This window comes from Zootoca vivipara, chromosome 4, assembly GCF_965207765.1.
Source record: "Zootoca vivipara chromosome 4, rZooViv2.hap1.1, whole genome shotgun sequence".
NCBI lineage: Eukaryota > Metazoa > Chordata > Lepidosauria > Squamata > Lacertidae > Zootoca > Zootoca vivipara.
Window position 1 is genome coordinate 95,788,666 of NC_142587.1, and position 22,380 is coordinate 95,811,045.

The window sequence follows — 22,380 nt, forward strand, 5'->3', positions numbered from 1 at the left end:
CTTGCTCTAGCACGATTTCGGGGCGACATCTCGTCCTGAAATAAGCGTGGTTATTTCCGGGTCCATCATCTTGAACAGGTCACGTGACTTGCGTGGCATTTCAGACCGGAAGACAGCTTCCCAGATTTGGGCCATGTCAAGTCAGAGGGTATGGAAGTGTGGATGGCCAGCGCTACCCCCTAGATTGGTTGAAAGTAAGAAGGCAGGGCAAGTAGGCACTAGCTAAGAGAGAATTTGGCATGGCTGTGCCACACTATGGGCCAGACTCCACTGCCTCTTTGTGCGGCGGGGAAGGTTGTGATAGTCACCGGTTCCTCTTCTGCAAAACGGTTATTTTGTGGTGCCCACGACAGTTTTAAATTTCCAAACGTGCCACAGCTCCCAGGCCTGAGGTTGGAGAATCCTGCAAACCTATTGAACACTCAGCAGCACAAAACAATTACAGCTTATGGAGCTGCGTCCACACAGGGCGCAAATGAACTTCTCATAGCGCTGCATGCGAGGCGAAATGCTAAGTGATTTCAGAGCCGGCCTTTTAAAAATAAAACAGGCACTGTTTTGCAGCCAGCAGATAAGGCGGCTGTTCTTCCTTAAGAAAACGCCTCTTCTTTCCAAGCCTGCCTACACAACTTGGGTTCAGCCACTGCAAGAGCGGAGGGGTTTTTGTTTTGCTTTTGGCTATGCTTATTCCCGTTTCCTGAGAAAGGCTGCAACCGGGGGAGAGACAGAAGACAAAAGTCCACCCAACCCACTCACCGCGAGGGGCCCTGCGGTGAACAGCGTGAGTGGTGTTGAGAGAAGACACTGGTTTGAACGGGGGTAGGAAAACTGGAGCCGAGTGTCTTTGGCACACCCGGTAGGACAATGAAAGAAGTTCAGTCTCAGCTAAAAGTACCTGCGCCAGCATGTCAAGACATGACCGTGTTATTTCAGGATAAGGTGGCCACAACAAACACAGCGCCATAATAATGATGATGACGACGACGACGATGTATTAGCAGAATAAAGAATACAGAAAATCTGCTATCGGGGGACTGGCTAGGCACTGAGGAGTAATGGCTGGATACTGAGGAGAAAGGGGGTTGGAGACCGACTTGGAAGGGACCAGGAGGAGATGCAAGCATCAACAGTGGATTCCACCAAGACAGGTCCTGCATTGCGGAAGCAACTGATCTACACTTTAGACTGAACTAGCCTCCTGCTATTTGAAAAGGCCCATCGCATCTCTCCGTTTCCTTTCGCCAAGAACCTTTCCCTGCCCGTACATTTCGCAAAGCTTTCACTTTGTTCTCATCTCACCCCTTCCTCTCCCTCTCCAGCCTGATCTGTCCTCTAGTTCTTTACATTGGGTCACCATCCTTTTTAGGTTTACGGGACGATTTGGGGTTTCAGAGTCCGTCCGTCCCCAACCCTGCCTGATCGGCCACCCTCCCCCAAGAGACCATGCCGGGTAGATGCACGGGCTTCGCTTTTCCGAGGGATCTCCGCAGAACAGTGGTTCCCAACAGGTGGTCCGCGGACCCCCAGGGGTCCGCGAGCTATGCCAGAGGGGTCCGCAAGATGCTATTAGAATAAAAAATATATTAAATATATTTTGTATGATAACAGATTTTTTGTTTTGGCCGCTTCCTGCATGAGCAGAGTCTAGCGCAAAACTAGAATTAGATAGAGGCAGTAGTTCTGCTGTATGCCGTTAGGTGGCGCTTTACAAACACTACTGTTTTGCAAAGAGGCAGCGCGCGCATTCTACTAACGCTCACCTCCCCAAGATGCTTTGCGCGCGTCGGCTTCATTTGTGCGCTACTGCACAGGTACCCTGTCTTCTCCATTCCCCTCCCTCCTCCCTGGCGCGCGCTGCCTCTTTGCAAAACAGTAGTGTTTGTAAACAAAGCGTTGTTTTTCGCGGAAGCTACAGTTCGCGTAGTTAAAAATGGACCCTTGGTTAAAAAGTGGTTCATCTCATTAAGAACTGAAAATTAAAACTAACTGTATACTGATGGAGTACTCTGCTGTAACTGTAAAAAAACGTATAAATATAAAATATAAAAAGACTCTTAATTTGGCTCTCACTTTTTAATTTTAGGATTAGGAATTAATGGGGGTCCTTGTCACAATAGCGGCTCGATGAGGGGTCCTCGAGAAAATTTTGTTGGGAACCCCTGCCGCAGAAGTTGAATCCGGCAAAACCGATATGGGGCCTTGAAAAGTGCCTAGAGCTGAAAGAGGAAGTGGGAAGGAGGGCCACAACTCTTCCAACTTCCTCTTTCCTCTCTATGTACTTTCAGGGGGAGAACAAAGGTAGCTGCTCTCATGACCAAGGGGGCAGTGAGCGTATGTGCATGTGTGGGTGTTCAGAGCCTTCGTGGGTTCTAGGGGAGGCCTCAACAGCATCTGAAGGAGAAGCTGCGGTTTCTTATTGAAAGAAGCACACCCAGACTCATGAGCAGCACTGGGCAATCTCTCTTTCATAAGAAGACCCCTGCAGGATCAGGGCCCATCTGGTCCAGCATCCTGTTCTCACAGCGGCCAACCAGATGACTTGGGGGGGGGGGGAGTCGCAAGCATGGTTCGAGCACAAGAGCCCTCTCCTCCCCTCCTGTGGTTTCCAGCGGATGTGGGTGCAGAACGCAGCCACCATGCCTGGTAGACATCAACAGCCCTCTCCCTCTGTGTTCTTCACCTGTCCTAGAGCAATAAGGAGGATTATCGCAACAGGGGAAGAGCGTGCGTGGTCGACTTTGTATAGAGATGTTAACAAGGAATGGTCAACAGTGCCACCTGGCGGGGAGAGCCAAGCAATACACACAGATACAAGATGCTTAAATGGACAACAGAGCGTTTTCGGTCATCATACTTCACTTCCCGGAGTGTTCTCTCAAGTGGCCATTTAATTACAAAACACTAAAATCACCATTTAGAAAATATTTGACACAAGTTGTATTAGAGCCTTCAGAGGATATCTACTTGAAGTAGTATTTCAGCACCAAAAAAACAAAAACAAAACAGGGCAGTTCAATTGATATGTATATACAGGATACATCAAAAATGCTTATTTATAATGAAATCTATACAAAAAAAAATCCACGTTAAAAAACCAGTTCCTATATACAGTTCTTTCTTTTCTTTTTCTTAAAAAAAGCAACGTCTTCATTACTAAGTTGTACAGACTGTTTCTTACTTTTTACTACGGTTGATTCAGTCGACGCAACACACACACTTTTTAAAAATTGTATTATTCGTTGTGCAAACAAAAATGGTAAGGCTTGGAAAAGGATCGTCTCAGAAACAACAGAAGGTCAGTAATTTTAAGGTATTTTTTTTCTTTGTAAAGTCTCTTAACAGTCATAATTAAATTTCCTCTTTTTAAAAAAGAAAAAAAAAGCACATAAGAATAAAAGAAATGTCTGAATGTCACAACCCACAACACAGTTCCTCTCTCGGATTATCAATGCCCTTTGTTCTGTTTTTGAGACGTATTTCTCCCACCCTGCAGCTTAAAGATCAAACCGTTTTGCTTTACAAAAAAAAAAAAAAAAAGTATTGAGGTTGCTGGGCCTGTTTAACAGGACCAAGGAGCGTCAAGCTGGAATTCTCTCTTCAGGTTTTCCTATTTTGAATAAATAAAAATAACTTTAAATGTGGGACGATTTCATCTTTGCCCGGAAGAAATATGATTTCTTGGGTGTCTGATCCAGTAAGAGGATCCCCTCGCAGCATGTTTTCCCTGTGATCCTGAGTGTTCCTGGACAATACTGCTTTGTGTTTAGAAGCGGCCAATCTTCTTCAGCTTATTTGAAAATAAAATGGCACATCAGTGCAGGGAAGCCACAACGCACACCAGACAAAATTTCTTAAGTGCTTTCCCAGCACCAAAGGACCTAGGCATGCTAAGTTTTTTAAAAATAAAATAAAATAAAACTACAAACATCTTGTGATGGGAGTTTCAAAGAGAGAGTGCTGCTGCTGTTTTCAACCAAGAATGTTTTTAGCAGCTGGTCCAGAATGCCGTGGCAACAAAAACTTCGGTGACACCTTTAAGAAATAAAAACCGCCACACGTTTGTCTTCTTTGCTTGGAAAAAAAAAAATACATTCCCCACTGTCGTGCGGCTAAACCGGCGCAGCAACACCATCTCCCTCCAAAATCATTTCGCGGCCACTGCTGTCCCCTGCCAGCACGCCGATGCTTGGCGAGCCCCCCCCCCAAATGCCTCCGAAGGGCAAAGTGCTTATGGAGAATGCTACAAGGGAGTCTTCAACACCAGCAGCCGAGTCTTTGCTTCGCCTTTCTGCGACCTCCAACCTTTTAAAGTGCACGCCGGCATCCCAGGCACGCTACGAGTGTTCGGAGCTCTGCATCGGGATGGGCTCGGCGCCGTCCTCGTTGCCGCTGTCAAGGTCCTGCTCCATGGCGGTCTCCTCCTCGTCGAGGCGCTGGCTGGTGAAGTTGTTGAGCTCGAGGAGGCCACTGGGCTCCACAACCACGTTGGAGGTGGAATGGCAGGCCACAGAATACTGAGGGATCGTCTGGAAAAGAAGGTGGAAGAACACGGTGCGTTAAGCATAGCAAAGCTAAAGGAAAGCAAGGGAGAGAGAGAGCGTAAAGGCACTTTTTGAGCCAGGTTTTTCTATTTTCTTTTAATTTTTTATTTATACTTCTCAGATCTATACATTTCACTGATTTTACAATCACCTTAAAACGTGACTTCCTTCCCCCTCTTTCGGCGGTTCCCTAAATTTATCTTTAATCTTCCACACATCCAAATTAACTTAGCTTACTCATTTATTTATCTTCTTTAAATATATGCTCTTATGTAGGTAAAGGTAAAGGGGACCCCTGACCATTAGGTCCAGTCGTGACCGACTCTGGGGTTGCGCGCTCATCTCGCATTATTGGCCGAGGGAGCCGGCGTATAGCTTCCAGGTCATGTGGCCAGCATGACAAAGCCGCTTCGGGCAAACGAGAGCAGCACATGGAAACACCGTTTACCTTCCCGCTGTAGCGGTTCCTATTTATCTACTTGCATTTTGTCGTGCTTTCGAACTGCTAGGTTGGCAGGAGCTGGGACCAAGCAACGGGAGCTCACCCCGTCACAGGGATTCGAACCGCTGACCTTCTGATCAGCAAGCCCTAGGCTCAGTGGTTTAACCACAGCGCCACCTGGGTCCCTATGGTCTTATGTAGCTGCAGGTTATTACAATAATCCTGCCGGTGTTCTTATCTGGAACGCCCTCCCACCAGATGTCAAAAAGAAAAATAACTACCAGACTTTTAGAGGACATCTGAAGGCAGCCCTGTTTATGGAGGCCTTTAATGTTTAATCGATTATTTTATTTTATTTTGTTTTTCTGTTGGAAGCCGCCCAGAGTGGCTGGGGAAACCCAGCCAGATGGGTGGGGTATAAATATATTATTATTATTATTATTATTATTATTATTATTATTATTATCTGCAAATATTCAATAAACCATTTCCATTCTTTTATAGAGAGTTTGCTATCTTGGGCCTGGAACCAGCTGCTGCAGCGTGGAACGCTCAGCAGCGGCGGGCAAAGCAAGGAAGCAGAGCGCGGAGATACGGATTAGCTGTAGCGCGGAAATCAGCTGTTCCTGGCTCAGCTGTAGCGCGCGCCTACCGGTAGCTAAGTCAGCCGTGAGGAGGGGAAATGGCGTTGAAAAATGCCGTTTGAAGTGATTTCAGCCTGCCACCCCGCCGCCCGGAACCGGCTGCTGCAGCGCAGAGCACTCAGCAGCGCCCGGGTGGAGCGCCCAACAGCGCAGACGGGAGCGCCCACCGGCGCGGACGGAGTGCTCAGCAGCGGCGGGGTGGCAGGCCTCCTTGGCAGGGCCAGGAAGAGACGAGGCTGCTGGCTAGAGCGCTCCTGACCCCAGCCGCTTCCACGCGGCAGCAGCAAAAGAGCCGTGCGGCCACATGGAGAGGCGAGCGCCCGAGCGGGAGACGCGTGCTCTGCAAAGCTCTGCACTCACTTCATCTGCCCGCCGGGAAAGCGAAGTAGGGAAGAGAAAAAGAGAAAAAACTGAAGCGGCTCTTTTTCTCTTCCCCACTTTGCTTGGAGAGGCGAGCGCCCGAGCAGGAGACGCGCACTCTGCAAAGCTCTGCACTCACTTCATCTGCCCGATGAATTGGAACCGCCGACCTTCTGATCGGCAAGCCCAAGAGGCTCAGTGGTTTAGACCACAGCGCCACCCGCATCCCAGCTGGGCAGGAAGGGGGTGGGGAGACTAAGAAGAGGAACCAATGGCAAGTGTAAGTTTCTGCTGACCAGCAACACTTTTTATGGCCCCCCTCTCAGGGTGTCTCCCACAGTTTACCTGGATCAAGATCTCCGCAGGAATCTCCTCCACTTTCTTTGGGGCGATGTTCTGGATGCGAATGAAGTGGTTGCCGGCAGCCGGGGTGCCCTGCTTCCTCTCTGGCAAGGGCAGCTGGACGGCAGGGGGGCTCGAGGCAGAGTCCAGGCGCTTGGGCTGCTGGAGGACCGACGCTGCCATCCCGACCGTGGCCACTCTCAGCACCGAGGCGGGCACAGATTCCACTTCGCCGGTGCTGTTTGGTGGGTCCGCCGCCGCCGCCGCGCGGTCCACGCTCGTGTCGATCTGGGCTTCCATCATGGACATTTTCAGAATGTCCGCCACCGCCGTCTTTGCAGACACCTGGGCAGGAAAGAGGTTGGGAAGGGGCGTTGCCAGCTTGGGCACCGCGCCGATGCTGGTCACCTTGGAGACGGTGGGCGGCTGGTGGCCTTCAAAGGTTATCTTTGTAACAGAGGATCCTTGGGTTATGATGGGCTGGTGCACCTGGAAATTAAAAGGGGGGTTCTGCACGTTACGGGCAGGTTGGCTGGACGGGTGGGATTATTTAAACCTAAATGGCAGTAATAAACACCAGCAACGGGGGCGTGATTTTGAAAGTCAAAGTGTTGTGAGACAGAATAATCCATAGCAACATAAGGGGGAAAATAAGTTAAGAGGCAGGAGAGGCTTTCAGAATTGCTTAGGGATCTACAACCAGCAGTCCCGTATTCCTTTGGGATTTACACCCCCCAAAGCATTGCCCTGTTCAATTCCACCCCTGCCCCCACCTCAAAAGGCTCAGAGAGCCAGTTTTAAAAAGAGAGGAGTGACTTTTTTGCCCCTAAGTGTCTATCTATAGTGATCGATACATGTTTTTGTCTGCTAATTAACTTTTCCTTGGTTCCCCTTTGCGGTTTTGCGCCCTTCCCCGAGGAAAATGAGGTTTGCTCTTCTCAGAGAAAGCAGTTTTTACTAAGCTGAGGGTGATGTAAAACGACAAAGGAAGACGTACAATGGAGGTCCTTAGAGTGCCGCCGGGCCTTCGTCTTTACGTTCCACAGAAATTAACAAAAAAAGGTATTACGGGGACAGAAATCAATAACTTTATACCTAAAAAGAAGAACAAAACAAAAGTGAAAAATGAAATAAAATCAGGAAATCAGTCCGTGCAATGGCAGTTGCAAAAGATCTGTTATTTAGAAAGCGTCTGAAGCTAACAGGAAATCACAAGCCTGACGGGGCTTCTTTTCCTAGCACAGAGAGGGGTCGCTCCAAAAAATACACTCCTGGTACAGCATAGCTTAAATGTGAGCTTAATCACCGTGAAACTATGAAGCTAAAAGGGTGACCTTGAAGCCAGACACTCCCTCAGCCTAAGGGTCACAGCTCAGATCAGCTTGCCTTGCATGCAGGAGCTCCCAATTTCATACCCCAGCAGCATTGCTAGGTAGGGCTGAGAGAGACCTCTGAAACCACGGAGAGCCTTTGTCAGTCAGGGTAGATAATGCTGAGCTAGGGAGACCCACAGTCTGACTGCATGTAATTCTATGTTCTTCCTATCCTACCTCACGGGGCTGTAGCGAGGATAAAATGGGGACAAGGAGAACCAAGAATGGGGACAAGGAGAACCAAGAACACTATATTGTGCTCTTTGGAGGAGAGAAGTTCTCATACATACAGAACGATCACAGCTTATGTGCATTTAACCTGCATAATTTCTACCACTGAAGGCGGGCTGGTTGAAACCGTGCAACTTAAATCCAGGATTTAAAAGTTCTTTTGGTTCCGGGTCCACTTGGGCTTCCCTGGCACAGAAACAGATGCGAAGCTCTCCGGCTTGCTATTGGGGTGGAGGGAGGGCAAAACCCTCTTGGAGCGCTGCTTGTGGGAGGCTCTCAATGTCCCGTAAAGCTATCCAAGACCCTGCAAGATCTCACATGACCATCCCTAGCATTCCAGAATGGGCACACTGAGCAGGCCTTGCCCCTCCCCCAAGCATAGAATCGTAGACTTGGAAGGTAACCCGAGGGTCATCTAGTCCAGCCCCTAGCAATGCAGGAATCTCAGCTAAAGCATCTACGACGGATGGCCATCCAACCTTTGCTTAAAAACCTCCAAGGAAGGAGATTCCACAACCTCACAAGAGAGACTGTTCCACTGTCTAATAGCTCTAACTGTCAGAAAGTTCTTTCTGATGTTTTGTCAGAATCTCCTTTATTGTAACATGAAGCCATTGGTTTGAGTCCCACCGTCCAGGGCAGGAGGGGAAAAAAAATTGGCTCCCTCTTCCATGTAACAGCCCTTGAGCTACTTGAAAATGGTGGATATTTGAAGCAAGGTGGAGAGCTTAAAAGCTCTTTTTGCCCTGGGTTTGCAAGGCACAAAAAGAGCTTTTAGCCTCTCTGCTTTGCTTTGTTCTTTTGGGGGTGACCTGCTTGAAAGGCATGGGCTCTGGCCCCACCCCCCACTTGCCAGACATGAGACGGCTCCAAGGGTCTGAGTTCAGGCAGTTTTGGGGTTTTTGGAACCCTTGGACCCAGCCCCCTGCAAAAGATGCGATTGTGTTGTAATAAAAATTGTGAGAGCAGAGGGAAGGGCACTTGGGAACAGGAGCACAAGCACGGAAAGCCTCAAAGCCCTATACAGTGGTACCTCTACTTACGAATAACTCTACTTACGAATGTTTCTACTTACGAATGGAGCTCCGTCCGCCATCTTGGATGTGGTTTAGATAGGATTTTTTCTACTTACGAATTTTTAGATAGGGTTGCTTACGAAATTTTTCTCCCAATGCATTCCTATGGGATTCGACTTACAATTTTTTTCAACTTACAAATGTGCGTTCGGAACGCATTAAATTCGTAAGCAGAGGTACCACTGTATATTTGCCACTGATTCTCTGCCCCCTTAGCTCTGTCCTCGCCATAGCTGCCAAGTTTTCCCTTTTCTCGCGAGGAAGCCTATTCAGCATAAGGGAATTTCCTTTAAAAAAAGGGAGAACTTGGCAGCTATGGTCCTTGCCAAAGCCTCAACCTCCTCACAGGCAAATCACACGAGGGCTACGAAGTGGCTGCCATCGACAGGAGGAGACGGTGGCTGCTCTGTTCAACATGGCAGCTTCCATGGGGCCCTCAAAGCAAGGGGAATTCCCCCCCAACTCCTCACAGCACCCCCAGTGCCCCGAGTCCTTTACCTGGCTCGCCGGCTGCTTCTCGGGAGGGGCGGGGAGCTGCATCTGTCCCTGGGGTGGCTGGGGCTGGACGTAGATCTTTTGGGCAGTGGGCGCCTGCTGCAGTTTAGGCAGCTGCTGGGTGGTCTTGACAGCCAGGACCTGGACCACCGTCTGCTGGGGCTGGGCCACCAAGGTGGGCAGCTGCCTCTCACGGGCTATGGGGTGGTGGGGAGGAGGAGGAGGAGGAGGCACCGCCGCCTGCGGGGCGTCCGGCTTGGGCTGGGCCAGCTCCTGTGGCAGCGGGGCGAGCTTCTGGTGCCGGATGGAGAGCTGGGGCATCTGGGGCAGCTTGTGGGGCAGCTGCTGCTCTCCCTGGAGGTGGATGGTCTGCTTCTGCTTGGCCTGGAAGCACTGGAGGGTCTTGACCTGCAGCTGCGTCTGCTCCAGCTGGGGCGGCTGGCTCAGCTTCTGCTGCTTCTGCGCCTGCACCAGCGCCGAGCGGTAGAAGAGGCCCGTCTGGGGGTCCAAGGTGTCCATCTCCTCGACCTCCCCTTCCTCTGTCCCCAGCTGCTCGCTGTGCTTGGTGAAGGCCGTGTGGCTGCTCAGGGCCTTGATGCACACAGAGGAGAGGGAGCAAAAAGACATTAGCGTTCAGTGCATTCATATGGGATACCACTCCCCATATGAACAAGCCTGGAACCTGCAATCATCATCTGAGTGTTGGAATTCTTCTTCTTCTTCTTCTTCTTCTTCTTCTTCTTCTTCTTCTTCTTCTTCTTCTTCTTCTTCTTCTTCTTCTTCTTCTTCTTCTTCTTCTTCTTCACGTGCCTCCTCCATGAGAGGGTGGCAACACGAGAATGGATCTTTTCTGAGCTGGCTCCCCGTTTGTGGAATGCTCTCCCCAGGGATGCCTGCCTGGTGCCATCCTTACATATCACATATCCCTAGGTGCCAGGCAAAAACATTCCTTTTGTCCTAAAGTTTTAGCTGATTGAACAATGTGTGGTCTTTTAAATATGTACCAGTATGTACGGGGTATTATTATTACTATTATTACAGTGGTACCTTGGTTCTCAAACTTAATCCGTTCCGGAAGTCCATTCCAAAACCAAAGCGTTCCAAAACCAAGGTGCGCTTTCCCATAGAAAGTAATGCAAAATAATCTGTTGCAGACTTTAAAAAACAACCCCTAAAACAGCAATTTAACATGAATTTTACTATCTACTGAGACCATTGATCCATCAAATGAAAGCAATAAACAATGTACTGCAGTCACACAATCAATCAATCAGTAGCTGAACTGAGTTCCACACAGTCACAAAAACAAAACAAAAAGAGCCACAAATAACACAAAATAAATAGCAAAACCAGACAGACCTCAGCGTAACACTCAAAACAGATGCGTGGCACTCAAATCAACCTCAGCGTAACACTCAAAACGGAGCACGTTCGGCTTCCAAAAAAGAGTTTGCAAACCGGTACACTTACTTCCAGGTTTGCAGTGTTTGGATTCCAAGTTGTTTGAGGACCAAGGTGTTTGAGAACCAAGGTACCACTGTCTTAGCTTCTCCGGGGAGGGAGTTTCCAAATCTCTAGCATCACCACCTCAAGAGGGGAAAACATAGCTAGACACCGGAGGCCCAATCTCCAGAACCTCCCTGGAGCGCAAAAAGGCTGCGTTGGAGAGACGGTTACCGACCTGCTGCATGATGTGGGTGATGGCGCCTGTGGAGGAGGCTGGGATGGATTTCACCACAACTGATGTCTGCGTTGCTGTCTGGGACTGGGCCACATGCTGCAGCAGAGTCCGCTGGGGCTGGGAGGACGGCTGGTGAGGCTGGGACCGGTGGCTAACTGGAAGTGAGAAAGGGAATCAAGGACAGGAAGGAAGGAAGAAAGAAAGAGGTCAATAGTAACCTCTCAGGGTGCGTCACAAAGCTGCCTGCTCCACCGGAATTCTCATGAAGCCATGGGAAAATTGGCGAGATTTAAAATGTGTGTTCAGACAGCGGTGCTAGTCTTACATTCTGGGGTCAAAGGGGGTGTGGATCAGCCTTTGCCTCTAAGTGCTTTGAACTACAACTCCCCACAGCCCCAGGACTGGTGAAGGCGGATGTACAGCCACAGGCAGGTGGGGAATGTCACCTAAAGTGACAGCGTAGATCTGGGAGGGGCGGGAAGGAACAGAGAGCACCGCTTCTAAGCAGCCGCCACGTTCCAAAACTTGCTCAATAATGCCAAAGTGTACGGCACGGAGTGGGGTTGTACACTGCAAGGATCCCAGCCTGCACCTTTCTCCACAGACACACACACACACACACACATGGGATCTCCGTCAGCAAGTTTCAGGGGGAAAGAGCAGAGGTCAACCTTGATGCAGTGTTGACCCCACCTGCGGAGCTTTAACTTCACCCGCTATAAATGGAGAAGAGGGTTGTCGTCAGCTACTAGCCATGACGGCCATTGCTCTAACTCCACGGTTGGGAGGCAGCGATGCTTCTGAATGCCAGTTGCTGGAAACCACAGAAGGGGAGAGGGGGGCACTTGCGTTTGAATCCTGCTTGTGCATTTCCCATAACGAGCATCTGGTTGGCCACTGTAAGAGCAGGGTGCGGCACTACTTGGGCCATTGGCCTGATCCAGCAGGCTCTTCTTGTGTTCTTATGGCCAATTGTTCTTGGCCATTTGTTCATTCCTACGGAGAAAAGCAAAGGGTGGGTGGAATGGGGCCAAATCTGCTCCCTACCCTGGGGTTCCCAAGTCTCCTCCTGCTGAGTCTTTTGAGTCACAGGGGAGCTTGACAGAAATGTTGCAAGCTGGTTTTCCACAACTACCTCTGAAACAGGTGGAGGCTTTTGAAGGCTCAGGGAAACCAAGTCCCCATCGGAATGTCTTGTTTTCCTGTCCTTTGCGGTTCAAGTGAACATACAAGGTGTCTTTCAAAAGCCTACGCGCTAGTAAGGGTTAGGAACGAAACCACATTCTTAACACCCTGTGCAAATACACGCAAGTGGATAACACAATGTTAAGAAGAGCTTGGCAGCTGGGTCAGGCCAAAGGTCCAACTAGCTGAGCATCCTGTTCTCATAGTGGCCAACCAGATGCCTACCAGGAAACCTGTGGACTTGTCCCGGTTAAAGGTGCCGTGTTTTGCGTCTTTTCTATCATCTTCTGTATCACAGCAATGGCACAAGTGAAACTCCCTCTTGAGTAATTGCTTCAAATAACTCTGCCCTTGCAGAGAATTCTGTACACCAAGAAACTCAAAGGAATCCTGGTTAATCATTGTGAGTAAGCAAAAGCCCAGCAATGTTATGCTTTTAAAAAACAACAACCAACGATTAATTTGTTGGCACACTCCAGTGAGAGAGAAAGAAAAAAAATGCAGGCAGTCCTAAATCTTCAAGGGAAGTGTGGGAAATCAACAGGCTCATTAAAATCCAGCAAGTTACCTAGGAATTTGCCTAGGCTAAGAGCCAAACAATCTCCACGCCTCTTCCCCAGTTACATAGTTTACATAGGTGCCATGTGAACAAGCCTCTATGTGTCCAGAAGCCTCCATATGACTATTGAAGCTATCAATTCTGACAACTGCTACAGTCACCCACAGAAAGCCTTCTTCCAGACCTTAGAGCCATCAGTCACATGCTTGCCCGCTCCCTGCCAGGCTTTTCTTTGCTTCTTGCAATGGTGCAGAGGAACAAGTAGTCAAGGCAACGTTCTAGTTCTCTGCTACCACAGAAAGCTAAAACAGAAAGTGCTCATGGTTGACAGTAGCAGCTGTCAGAAGCAACAGCCAATACAATCAACTGGAGTCTTCAAACTGCTAATCTAAAAGCACTTGAGAAAAGCTTTCCAATGTAAAAAATAAAATAAATTGGAAACTTAATGTACTGATCCAAATAAAGTAATGGATCCCAATGCTGGTGCACATCAGCACTTCCATGCTCTATCAGATCACCCCAAGGGCCTCAAGAACAGTCTATAAATTTTTTAAATGCCTTTTAGAAATAAAACATCTAACCTATGTGGCTTTGGAGGTATTCTTCCGAATGTGAAGGAATACAGTGCTGTCTTCCTGAGTCTGCAGATAGACAAAAATGTTAGAGATACGAGAAGAGGCAATTTGCTCTGCTCATCTCCAGCCAGCGCTTGCTCTAAAGCAAAACCAACTATTTATCATGATCTGTCCAGGACAGGTGTTTTTCCCAGCCCTACCTGTAGACGGTGGGGCTTGAACCCGGGACCTTCTGCATGCAGAGCAAGTGCTCCAACCAGTGTGTTGCAAAATGTTCCTCAAATGCAACCAGAGCGCCGGCTAGATCAGAATGAAGACTAACCTACATCTAATCTAACATCCAATGCCAGCTTCAGCGCACATTCAGCAGGAGTCAAGTCATGAAGTAGAAGAAGAGTTTGGATTTGACTTGATCACTACCCGAAGGAGTCTCAAAGCGGCTAACGTTCTCCTTTCCCTTCCTCCCCCACAACAAACACTCTGTGAGGTGAGTGGGGCTGAGAGACTTCAGAGAAGTGTGACTAGCCCAGGGTCACCCAGCAGCTGCATGTGGAGGAACGGAGACGCGAACCCGGTTCACCAGATTACGAGTCTACCGCTCTTAACCACTACACCACGCTGGTGTAGTGCTAGTGTAGAGAGGAAGGGTAGGCTATACAGCCACAGCGTGCGATTTGGCAGGCACACCAAGGAAATTTTTGAGCATCAGGAAGGCAGACATCAACTGCTCTGTACTGAAGGGGGTTGGGATCAATGACCCTTTGGCTCCCACCCAACAATTCTATGGTTCTGTTTGACAAGAGTCTGCGGCAAACTATTCCATAGGCTCCATTATTTGGGCATGGGCATGGGTGTGTGTGAGAGGGAGAGTGGGCGACAGGGAAGAGATACAGCAGCTGAGAAAAGCAGCCACCTACAATCTTCCCAGATACACACCTTGGAGACTGCCTCCTTCCCAAATACAATCCAAAAGGCCAGGCAAAAACAGGGCCTGCTAGGCATGAAGAAGGGATGGGAAATGGAGAGGCCTTCACGGTACTGTACTTCCAAATTCTGGAGCATAGCTGCCAAGTTATCCCTTTTTAAAAGGGATTTTCCCTTATGCTGAATAGGCTTCCTCGCGAGAAAAGGGAAAACTTGGCAGCTATGCTCTGGAGCTGGGAGTTTGTTGTCCCCCTTTTTCTTGGAGGGGACCAAGTGTAGGTAGTGAGAGAGGCACTCTGCATTTACTCAGAAGCTCCACTAATTCCTGAACATGGTTCAGCTGGAGGCTCCAAGATGGAGCCGTAGTACAAATTACACCCCAACTATTCTCTCTAGCCACTCCCCAGAGTTGGCACTTTCTTCTTCCCAAGATCTGTCTGTGCTCAAAAGTAAGAATTTAACAGCAGCCCTGCTCATAGCTGCCAAGTTCTCCCTTTTTTTAAGGGAAATTCCCTTATGCTGAATAGGCTTCCTCGCGAGAAAAGGGAAAACTTGGCAGCTATGGCCCTGCTGATCAGACCACAAGGCCTAGGAAGACTTTCATACTCTGCCCCAAAGTGGATAACCAGCCCACAAGCAGGGCATTAAAGCAACAGTCCTCTTTCCACTGTTTGTCTCCAGGTAGGTTGCCTCTAAACATGGAAGTTCCATTTAGCTATCATGGCTACTAGCAATTGATGCAACTTCTCTTCCTCCAAGGATTTCTCTAATCCCCCCTCCAAAGACCTCCAAACCAACTGCCACGACCACAAGTTCCATGCTAATCATGTACTCTTCAGTGACAAGGCACCCCCAAACTCGGCCCTCCAGACATTTTCGGACTACAACTCCCATCATCCCTAGCTAACAGGACCAGTGGTCAGGGATGATGGGAATTGTAGTCCAAAAAAATCTGGAGGGTGGAGTTTGGGGGTGCCTGATCTACTCTCTCTGCCCTGTTCATTCATTCAGAGCTCTACTGCATCAAACCCGCTTCCCCAAGAGATTGGTTTTTTTGCGGTAAGGAAAGTGATGGGAATGCAAATCAAGGAATAGCACATCTTCTAAATCAGGATGGGTGCTCAATAAACTGGTCGTTGGGAGGTCCCAAAAGTCTGTGAAGTTTTCCGCATCCTGCTTGCAATATATTGAAGTCTCACCAGCACCTTCTCCCCCTCCCCCTCGTAGGTCTCCTACGTGACTCACCAGTGGTGATGTATTCTGCAACCAGTTCTGACTCCACCACGGCAATAGAGGGGCTTTCTGGAGAATGCCGCTTCTCTTGGGTCATCTGGATGGGAACTGCCATTTGGCTCAGATCAATCGTTGGCTGCCTTGGCTTGGATTCCAATTTCTCCTTCACTGCTCCGGCATAAAGGAGGGGGGGAGGGGAAAGAACAGAGAACACTGTTTTTGTTTTTTGTTTCGAACTCAAGACTAAGTTAAGCACATAAGCCCCCAATGACACATGCCAAAAAAATTATTCATTTATTGATTGCATTTCTTTGCCACTTCGTAATTCAAGGAGATGTACAGGCAACTCCCCATTTTCATGTGCAACTGCACACACATGCACCGCTGCAAAGTGGCACGAAAGGGGCGAAACGGGCCTAAAAGAGCACAAAAAGGGCACAAATTGTGCGAAAACGGTGTCTAGCAATCCCATAAGCCTTTGCAAAGGCAATCCTAGGGGCCTTTGCACCGACCCTTGAGGCCTGCGGAGAGTTGGAGCTTGAGCAAGGAGGTTTGGAGGGAGCGAATGTGTTGCTTGCAGGCTTTTTCAACAGTGTATATATGCAATTTCACTTAACCATGTGGTGCCTCAGAACATAACCGCCGGGTAAATGGGGAGTTGCCTGTACACGGTTCTCGCTCTCCTCATTTAATCCCCACAACAACCCTGTGGGGTAGTTTAGGTTGAGAGGAAGCGACTGGCCCAAGGTCACTGCATGGCCGAGTGGGGATTTGAACCCTGGTCCCTCAGAATCTAGTCAGACAATCTAACCACCACGACACACCGGCTCTCTAGGGAAAGGGGGTGAGCGGCCACACATAGACAGGACCGAGACCTTTTCTGCCACTGAAATAAAAACACAGGTTAGTTGACGCAAGGGAGCCACAGGCGCTCCGGGATCAAGAGTGCCCACCTGTTGTTTGCTGGAGCTCCAACAGCGCCTTAATTGTCGAAGTGGCCGACTGAGATTCACTGGAGACATCCTGGTAGATTATGGTAGGGCTGGAGTCCACAGCAATCTCGTGTTCTGACCAATCCTGGCTTCGGGAGGCAATGACGTGAACCACAGGCTGGGAATCTGAGACACAAAGAAACGCAAGATCATAGGGAGAGCCTGCTCTATAAGTCCAGCATCCGGTTCTCACAATGGCCAAGCAGATGCCTGTGGGAAACCTGCAAGCAGGATTCGAGCATAAGTGCATCCTCCTCTTTTAAAGCCATCAAAGGTGGTGGCTATCACTGTGTGTTCTATTATTTTATCTGCCCTGCATCTTCCAACGTTCAGCATCATTGAATGAAAAACTTATCTCCATCCACTTAAGAGAAGGGGGGCATCTCTAAATTAATTGCTCTTGATCTTTCCCCTAGCTAAGCCGCAGGCCCTTGGGAGCTTGTTGGATGCCAACTCTTCAAAACGAATTTCATATAACTTCAGGGATGTCAAAGCTGCTGTTCCTCCCACCTCCTCCAATTTGCACTTTGCTGCTCCCTGTTGACCATCGATCTAGGAGGCCATGTTTTCTTATGAAAATGATCACAGACAGACAGAAATAGGAGGAAACCAGTACCACTGCATTAGCAGGTGAGCGGGCTCTGTCGTGGGTGTGCATGGAGCTGCATGTCCTTTTAAGGCCACTGTGCTTGCATGCTAAGATTAAGGAAATGTGGTAACTGGGACTAAGGGGCTGGCCACCAATGGGAACCGTCCAAGCCATAGAATTTCATGATTCTCACTCCACGGCCAGATGCACACTAACGACATGATCAAAGGACATCTTATGAGCATGCAGAACAGCCAGGGGTGCAGAGAAGCTCAGAAGCCGAGCTCACGAGGCCAGCCAAGGTCAATCTGCTCCCAAAGTCCGAACCACAGAATCGTTTTGAGTTGCAAAGGAACCACTAGGATCATCTAGTCCAACCCCTTGCCATGCAGGAATATTTTGCCCAACGTGGGGCTTGACCCCACGACCCTGAGATTAAGAGTCTCGTGCTTTAATCAACTGAACTATCCCCAGCTTCGTCTCAGCTCCCCCAAACCATCATGCAACCTCCGGAAAAATATAAAAACCAACCCAAGCCACATTATGCTAGGAGATCTATTGCAGGTTTAACCTTGGGAACCCTGCGAGGATTCTGTTGAAGAGGAGCTGCTGTCTGTGTACGCCTGGGGCTCCTCTTTCACCTCTGGCAGCAAAGCATTCCCCGCCTCCACCACCCGGGAGGCCTGCTGAAGTGTTTCAGTGACCAGTTGCCTTGTCTGCTCACTCACAACCGTCGCCTGGAAGGTCACTGGCTTTGGCTTGATAAGGACCTGAAAAGAAGCGGGGGGGGGGACCAGTTTACCACAGGGGTGGACATTTGTTCACACCAGGGGCCACATTACCCCCCATGCAAAGTTCTTGGGGCCCACATTCCGGCACCAGGTGGGGCAAAGCCCAGATCCAGTTCTTCCCACAGAAACAGAGGCATATGTTTAATTCCACTAACGTTTCCCTTTCATATTTTCAGACTTCTCTTTAAAAAGGCTTTTTTGTGGGAGGTGGAAGTGCTCTCCATCACCCCGACTGTGCACTCGGCAATCGAAGTGGAAGAATATTGATACAGTCAATGCACAGCTGAGCTACAGTCCCAGACCCACAGTCAAGTCAAAGCTCAAAATGCAATTGGGTCCTGGAAAACCGGAGGTTGCAAAATGCATGGACTACTTGTTGCACACAATATGATTTCAAAGATACGCAGTTGAAGGATGCTGGTCGATATCCTGCAAGCAAGGCAGAGAGCTTGAAAGTTCTTTTTGCACCAGGAAAACTGGGCAAAAAAGAGATGTTTAGCTCTCCACCTTACTGGGGAAGCAAGACTCTCTCCATACGCTGGCTCCAGAAGCCCAGGGATGCTCTCACGAGATCTAGTGGCCACACCCCAGACCCAGTGCGCAGAGAAGGCCTTGCTCGCCAAAGCGAGGCAGAGAGCTACAAAGCTATTTTTATGCTGGGGGTGAAACACGTTTGCCCCCTCCCTCCCTCCCCTTGCCCAAAGTTCTTAAGCATACCTGCGTTTTACCCTGCTGCCCATAAACAATTTTGGTCGGGATGATTTTGGTAGCTGGCTGGACGGCAGACCCGATCCCTTTTGGCTGCGTGACGATCATTTTGGTAATGGGCCTGGTGGCAGTGATGATGGCTGGCTTCGCTCCAGCTGGCACCGCTTGGATCGTTTTCTCTCCCTGAGGACAAAACTTGCAGGTTTACCTCGGTGGGGCTGGGCCAGAAAATCACATGCATCACGTGACTTAACTCACTTGCTCTCCTCTCATACTCCATCTGCATAGGACCAAGCAATTTCCCCCCATGCAATGCAAAGGGTTAAAAGCTCTGTACAGTAACTGGATTCTTAGTGGAGAGCAAACTATACACAAAACTTAAGCTGGACCATCTGAGTAATACATTTGGCACCAGCTTGGTTGTAGGAGTTGCCAGAAGGAGGGTCTACTCCTTAGCCTTTTCTTCTCCCAAAGATGACTCCTACAAAGGCAGCGGGTATTGATGACGATGACGAAATAGCGGTAATCACATTTCCTCTCTCTTACCCCCGCATTTAGCAATGTCGTGACCACGTTTTTGCCCGGAAGCCCTTGGATGGTGGTTCCTTTCCCCGTCGTCTTCTGCACTACTATCACGTTGGGCTTGGACGTCACGGGGATGGTTGTGATTTTGGTCGTAGTTCCTTGGTTGCCCAAGTAGGAGGGGAAATAGAAATGAGGTTCGGTTAGAAGCAGCAATGCTTGCCCCATTACTGCTGTGGTTCCCCCACGCCATTACAATTTAAAATGGCCTCATCCAAGCACGATTTAGGGGGCACCAAGTATTTAGGTGGCACTGTGGGTTAAACCAGAGCCTAGGGCTTGCCGATCAGAAGATCGGCGGTTCAAATCCCCGCGATGGGGTGAGCTCCCGTTGCTCGGTCCCTGCTCCTGCCAACCTAGCAGTTCGAAAGCACGTCAAAGTTTAAGTAGATAAATAGGTACCACTCCGGCAGGAAAGTAAACGGTGTTTCCGTGCACCGCTCTGGTTCGCCAGAAGCAGCTTAGTCATGCTGGCCACATGACCCGGAAGCTGTACGCCGGCTCCCTTGGCCAGTAAAGCAAGATGAGCACTGCAACCCCAGAGTCGTCTGCGACTGGACCCAATGGTCAAGGGTCCCTTTACCTTTACAAGAAAACACCGATGGTGCCCACCCCCTCTCTATTTCAAGTAGGGGACCCATAACCACTTCCCCATTCAATGCAATGGAGGAAGCCAAGCTGGTCAGCAGTCACTGGGGAGCTGTAGCTACAGCTCTCAGAGCATGCACCAGGGGGCATAGGGACCCTGAGAAGGGGACAGTTTGCTAGGCCAGGAGCACAACCTCATATCAGGTCAGGTCCAACTGGAAAAACTGACCGGCGAAGCAGTTTTTTTACCTGCCAGAGCAGATCTCAGTTTAAAACAGGAGACCATGTTGTCTCAAGTAGCTTTGCAGCTTGTCGTCGGTAAAACACCAGCAAAGTCACAGGGCGAGGGGTGCTGTGACACCTCGTGGAGGGGGCTGGGGTGGGGGTGGGGAATCATGCAAAGGTTTCTAGAGCGTTGCAAGTTTTCGATACCTTTTTGTTGGAAATAGGTCTTCATCAAGGAGTTACCTTTCAAAAAAAGCAAAAATACAACAGCTTGGTCTACACGCAGTGGTATTTGCTCGGAACATTGCCAGCTTCCAGGGGGAGGGGTGTGTGTTTGAATTAAAATACAAACAGACTAAAAATATGCCACTGTTACAGATCGGCATTCATTTGTCTTTTCGACTATGAAGAAAAATGAAATTTTCTTATGTGCGCCAGCAACTGCCGTTACTGCGAAGACTTATTGCTGCATTGCACAGGAAGCAGGGAAAGGCTTCCTCCTTTTTTAAAATAAATATTTCCTTTTGCAACAAAAACAAGACAGTGTATATCATCATAAATGTATGAGTAACATATAGTCAAGAGCATTGGTTAAGTCTCTGTCGTACTGCAATACATTTGCTCTTCTTTACGTATGACCGGAATTCTCCTTCTTTGTAAACAAAGATGACACTGTAAACAATCGTATTTCAGAGCAGGTCACTTTCTGGCAGTACTGGGCAGTTGCATTCCTTTTGTGCTATGTATTTAATAAACGTGGCTTGCAGCTTTTCTTTGTCATTCTTAAACTGTTCCTTGTACTTCACCTGTTGCATCAGTTTCCCCCTCAATGCAATGTTCAAGTTTGCTGGTACTATTCAGACAGCAAGTTGTCTCCTAAATCTTTCCACCTTCTAGCTATTGTCAAGCGTGCTGGTGGTAAAAATTTTAATATCCTTATTTGTAACATTGTGACTTCCCTCATCAAATTTGAGTAACAACAACCCCATTCTAGGATCTAAGTCTAGTTTCTGACCAGTGACAAGTCCCATTTTCTAACAGATACTTTCTCTGAAATTCCTCTATCTTTCCACCCTGGGACCTCTCTCTCTCTCTCTATATATATATCTAAAATAAAATAATTTTTACACTGTTTTTATGTGTTGGGGTGTGTGTGGTTTATTCAGCTGTTTCTGTTTATATTTTGATTTATGTATTTTATGTTTTTATATTGTAATTTTACCTTGTGAACTGCCCTGAGACCTGCGGGCATAGGGCATCATATAAATATAATTCATCGATAATTATAATTATGATTCCTTCTTGCAGCCTACGACTGGATCCCACGTCGCACCCTTCAAACATACAGCAGCAACACACAGACAACCCGGCCGAAGCTCCACTGACTCCAACTGACCCATCTGGTCACTGCGTTTTTTGAGACACAGGCCTACCTACCGGAAACGATATTGCTGCTGATGATCTTGCCTCCCAGCGTGGCAAGCGATTTGGGGACGACCGTGATGATGCTGCCGCTGGTGGTTTTGACGTAAGTGGCGGCGCCCGGCGTGCCAGTCATGCGTGTCCCAATGGACTGGCTGACCGTCGGACGAGTGTAAGTTGCCTGAGTCCCTGGTTCAAAGGGGGGTGGGGTGGGGAGGAAGGGAAGACAGGACAGGCATCAGCGCGAGGAACCGACACTGCGAGCGGAGAAGCAGAGCTCAGCCATTGTATGAGCCACTGTTCAGAAAGTGGTGCCTGAGTTTCGATTCTTCAAATCCCGCCCTGTCCCTTTCCCCTTGTGTGTTGTGCTTTTTATTTTTTTTTGAACATAATTTTTATTGATTTTACAAATTACAAAAGGCGGTACATACATGAACACCTTTTCCACCTTCTTCCCACCCCCCTCCATGGGTCCTCCCCTGCCACAGAAGTATCCCACGTAGGTGAACAGTCAGAAATGGTCCATTTTATGATTGGATTTCTGTCCTCCTCCCCCTCCCCTGCCCCCAAAGCCCCCCCTGCCACCAGGGAGCTCCAGTAAACCAGGGCAGTACGCGGGAGGTCATCCATCCAACCATCTATTGTCATACCAAAAAAAGAATAAAAAAAGAGAAAAGAGAAAAAAGAGAAGAAAAAAAGTGACAAAAAATGAAAAAAGACAATACAAAGCAAAACAAAAAAAAACAAAAAAAAAACTTTCTTCCATTCATAATTGTTAAACCATATTTTGTGGGCTTCCCCACCCTCCCCCCTTCCCCGGTT

The 22,380-nt window shown here is 48.8% G+C and overlaps 1 protein-coding gene across 8 annotated transcripts in view; it reads right to left on the reverse strand.

The window, feature by feature from the left end:
• Positions 1-2,727: 2,727 nt before the first annotated feature.
• The window catches only part of EMSY (EMSY transcriptional repressor, BRCA2 interacting), a 38,679-nt gene continuing 19,026 nt past the window's right edge, over positions 2,728-22,380 (reverse strand). For 3 of the 8 annotated variants that reach the window (XM_035115212.3, XM_035115211.3, XM_088668452.1), the window contains 13 exons: positions 21,574-21,747; positions 20,344-20,379; positions 19,288-19,424; positions 18,751-18,924; positions 17,814-18,012; positions 16,615-16,779; positions 15,674-15,829; positions 13,511-13,570; positions 12,035-12,181; positions 11,186-11,340; positions 9,508-10,095; positions 6,333-6,818; positions 2,871-4,526 (listed from right to left, as the gene is read on the reverse strand). In XM_035115212.3, the coding sequence (XP_034971103.3) occupies positions 4,335-4,526; positions 6,333-6,818; positions 9,508-10,095; positions 11,186-11,340; positions 12,035-12,181; positions 13,511-13,570; positions 15,674-15,829; positions 16,615-16,779; positions 17,814-18,012; positions 18,751-18,924; positions 19,288-19,424; positions 20,344-20,379; positions 21,574-21,747 (2,669 nt within the window). In that variant the 3' untranslated portion in view covers positions 2,871-4,334. Of the gene's footprint in view, positions 4,527-6,332; positions 6,819-7,326; positions 7,425-9,507; positions 10,096-11,185; positions 11,341-12,034; positions 12,182-13,510; positions 13,571-15,673; positions 15,830-16,614; positions 16,780-17,813; positions 18,013-18,750; positions 18,925-19,287; positions 19,425-20,343; positions 20,380-21,573; positions 21,748-22,380 lie in introns of all 8 variants that reach the window. The other 5 variants (XM_035115218.3, XM_060273926.2, XR_015949738.1 and 2 more) reach the window with 4 other exon arrangements.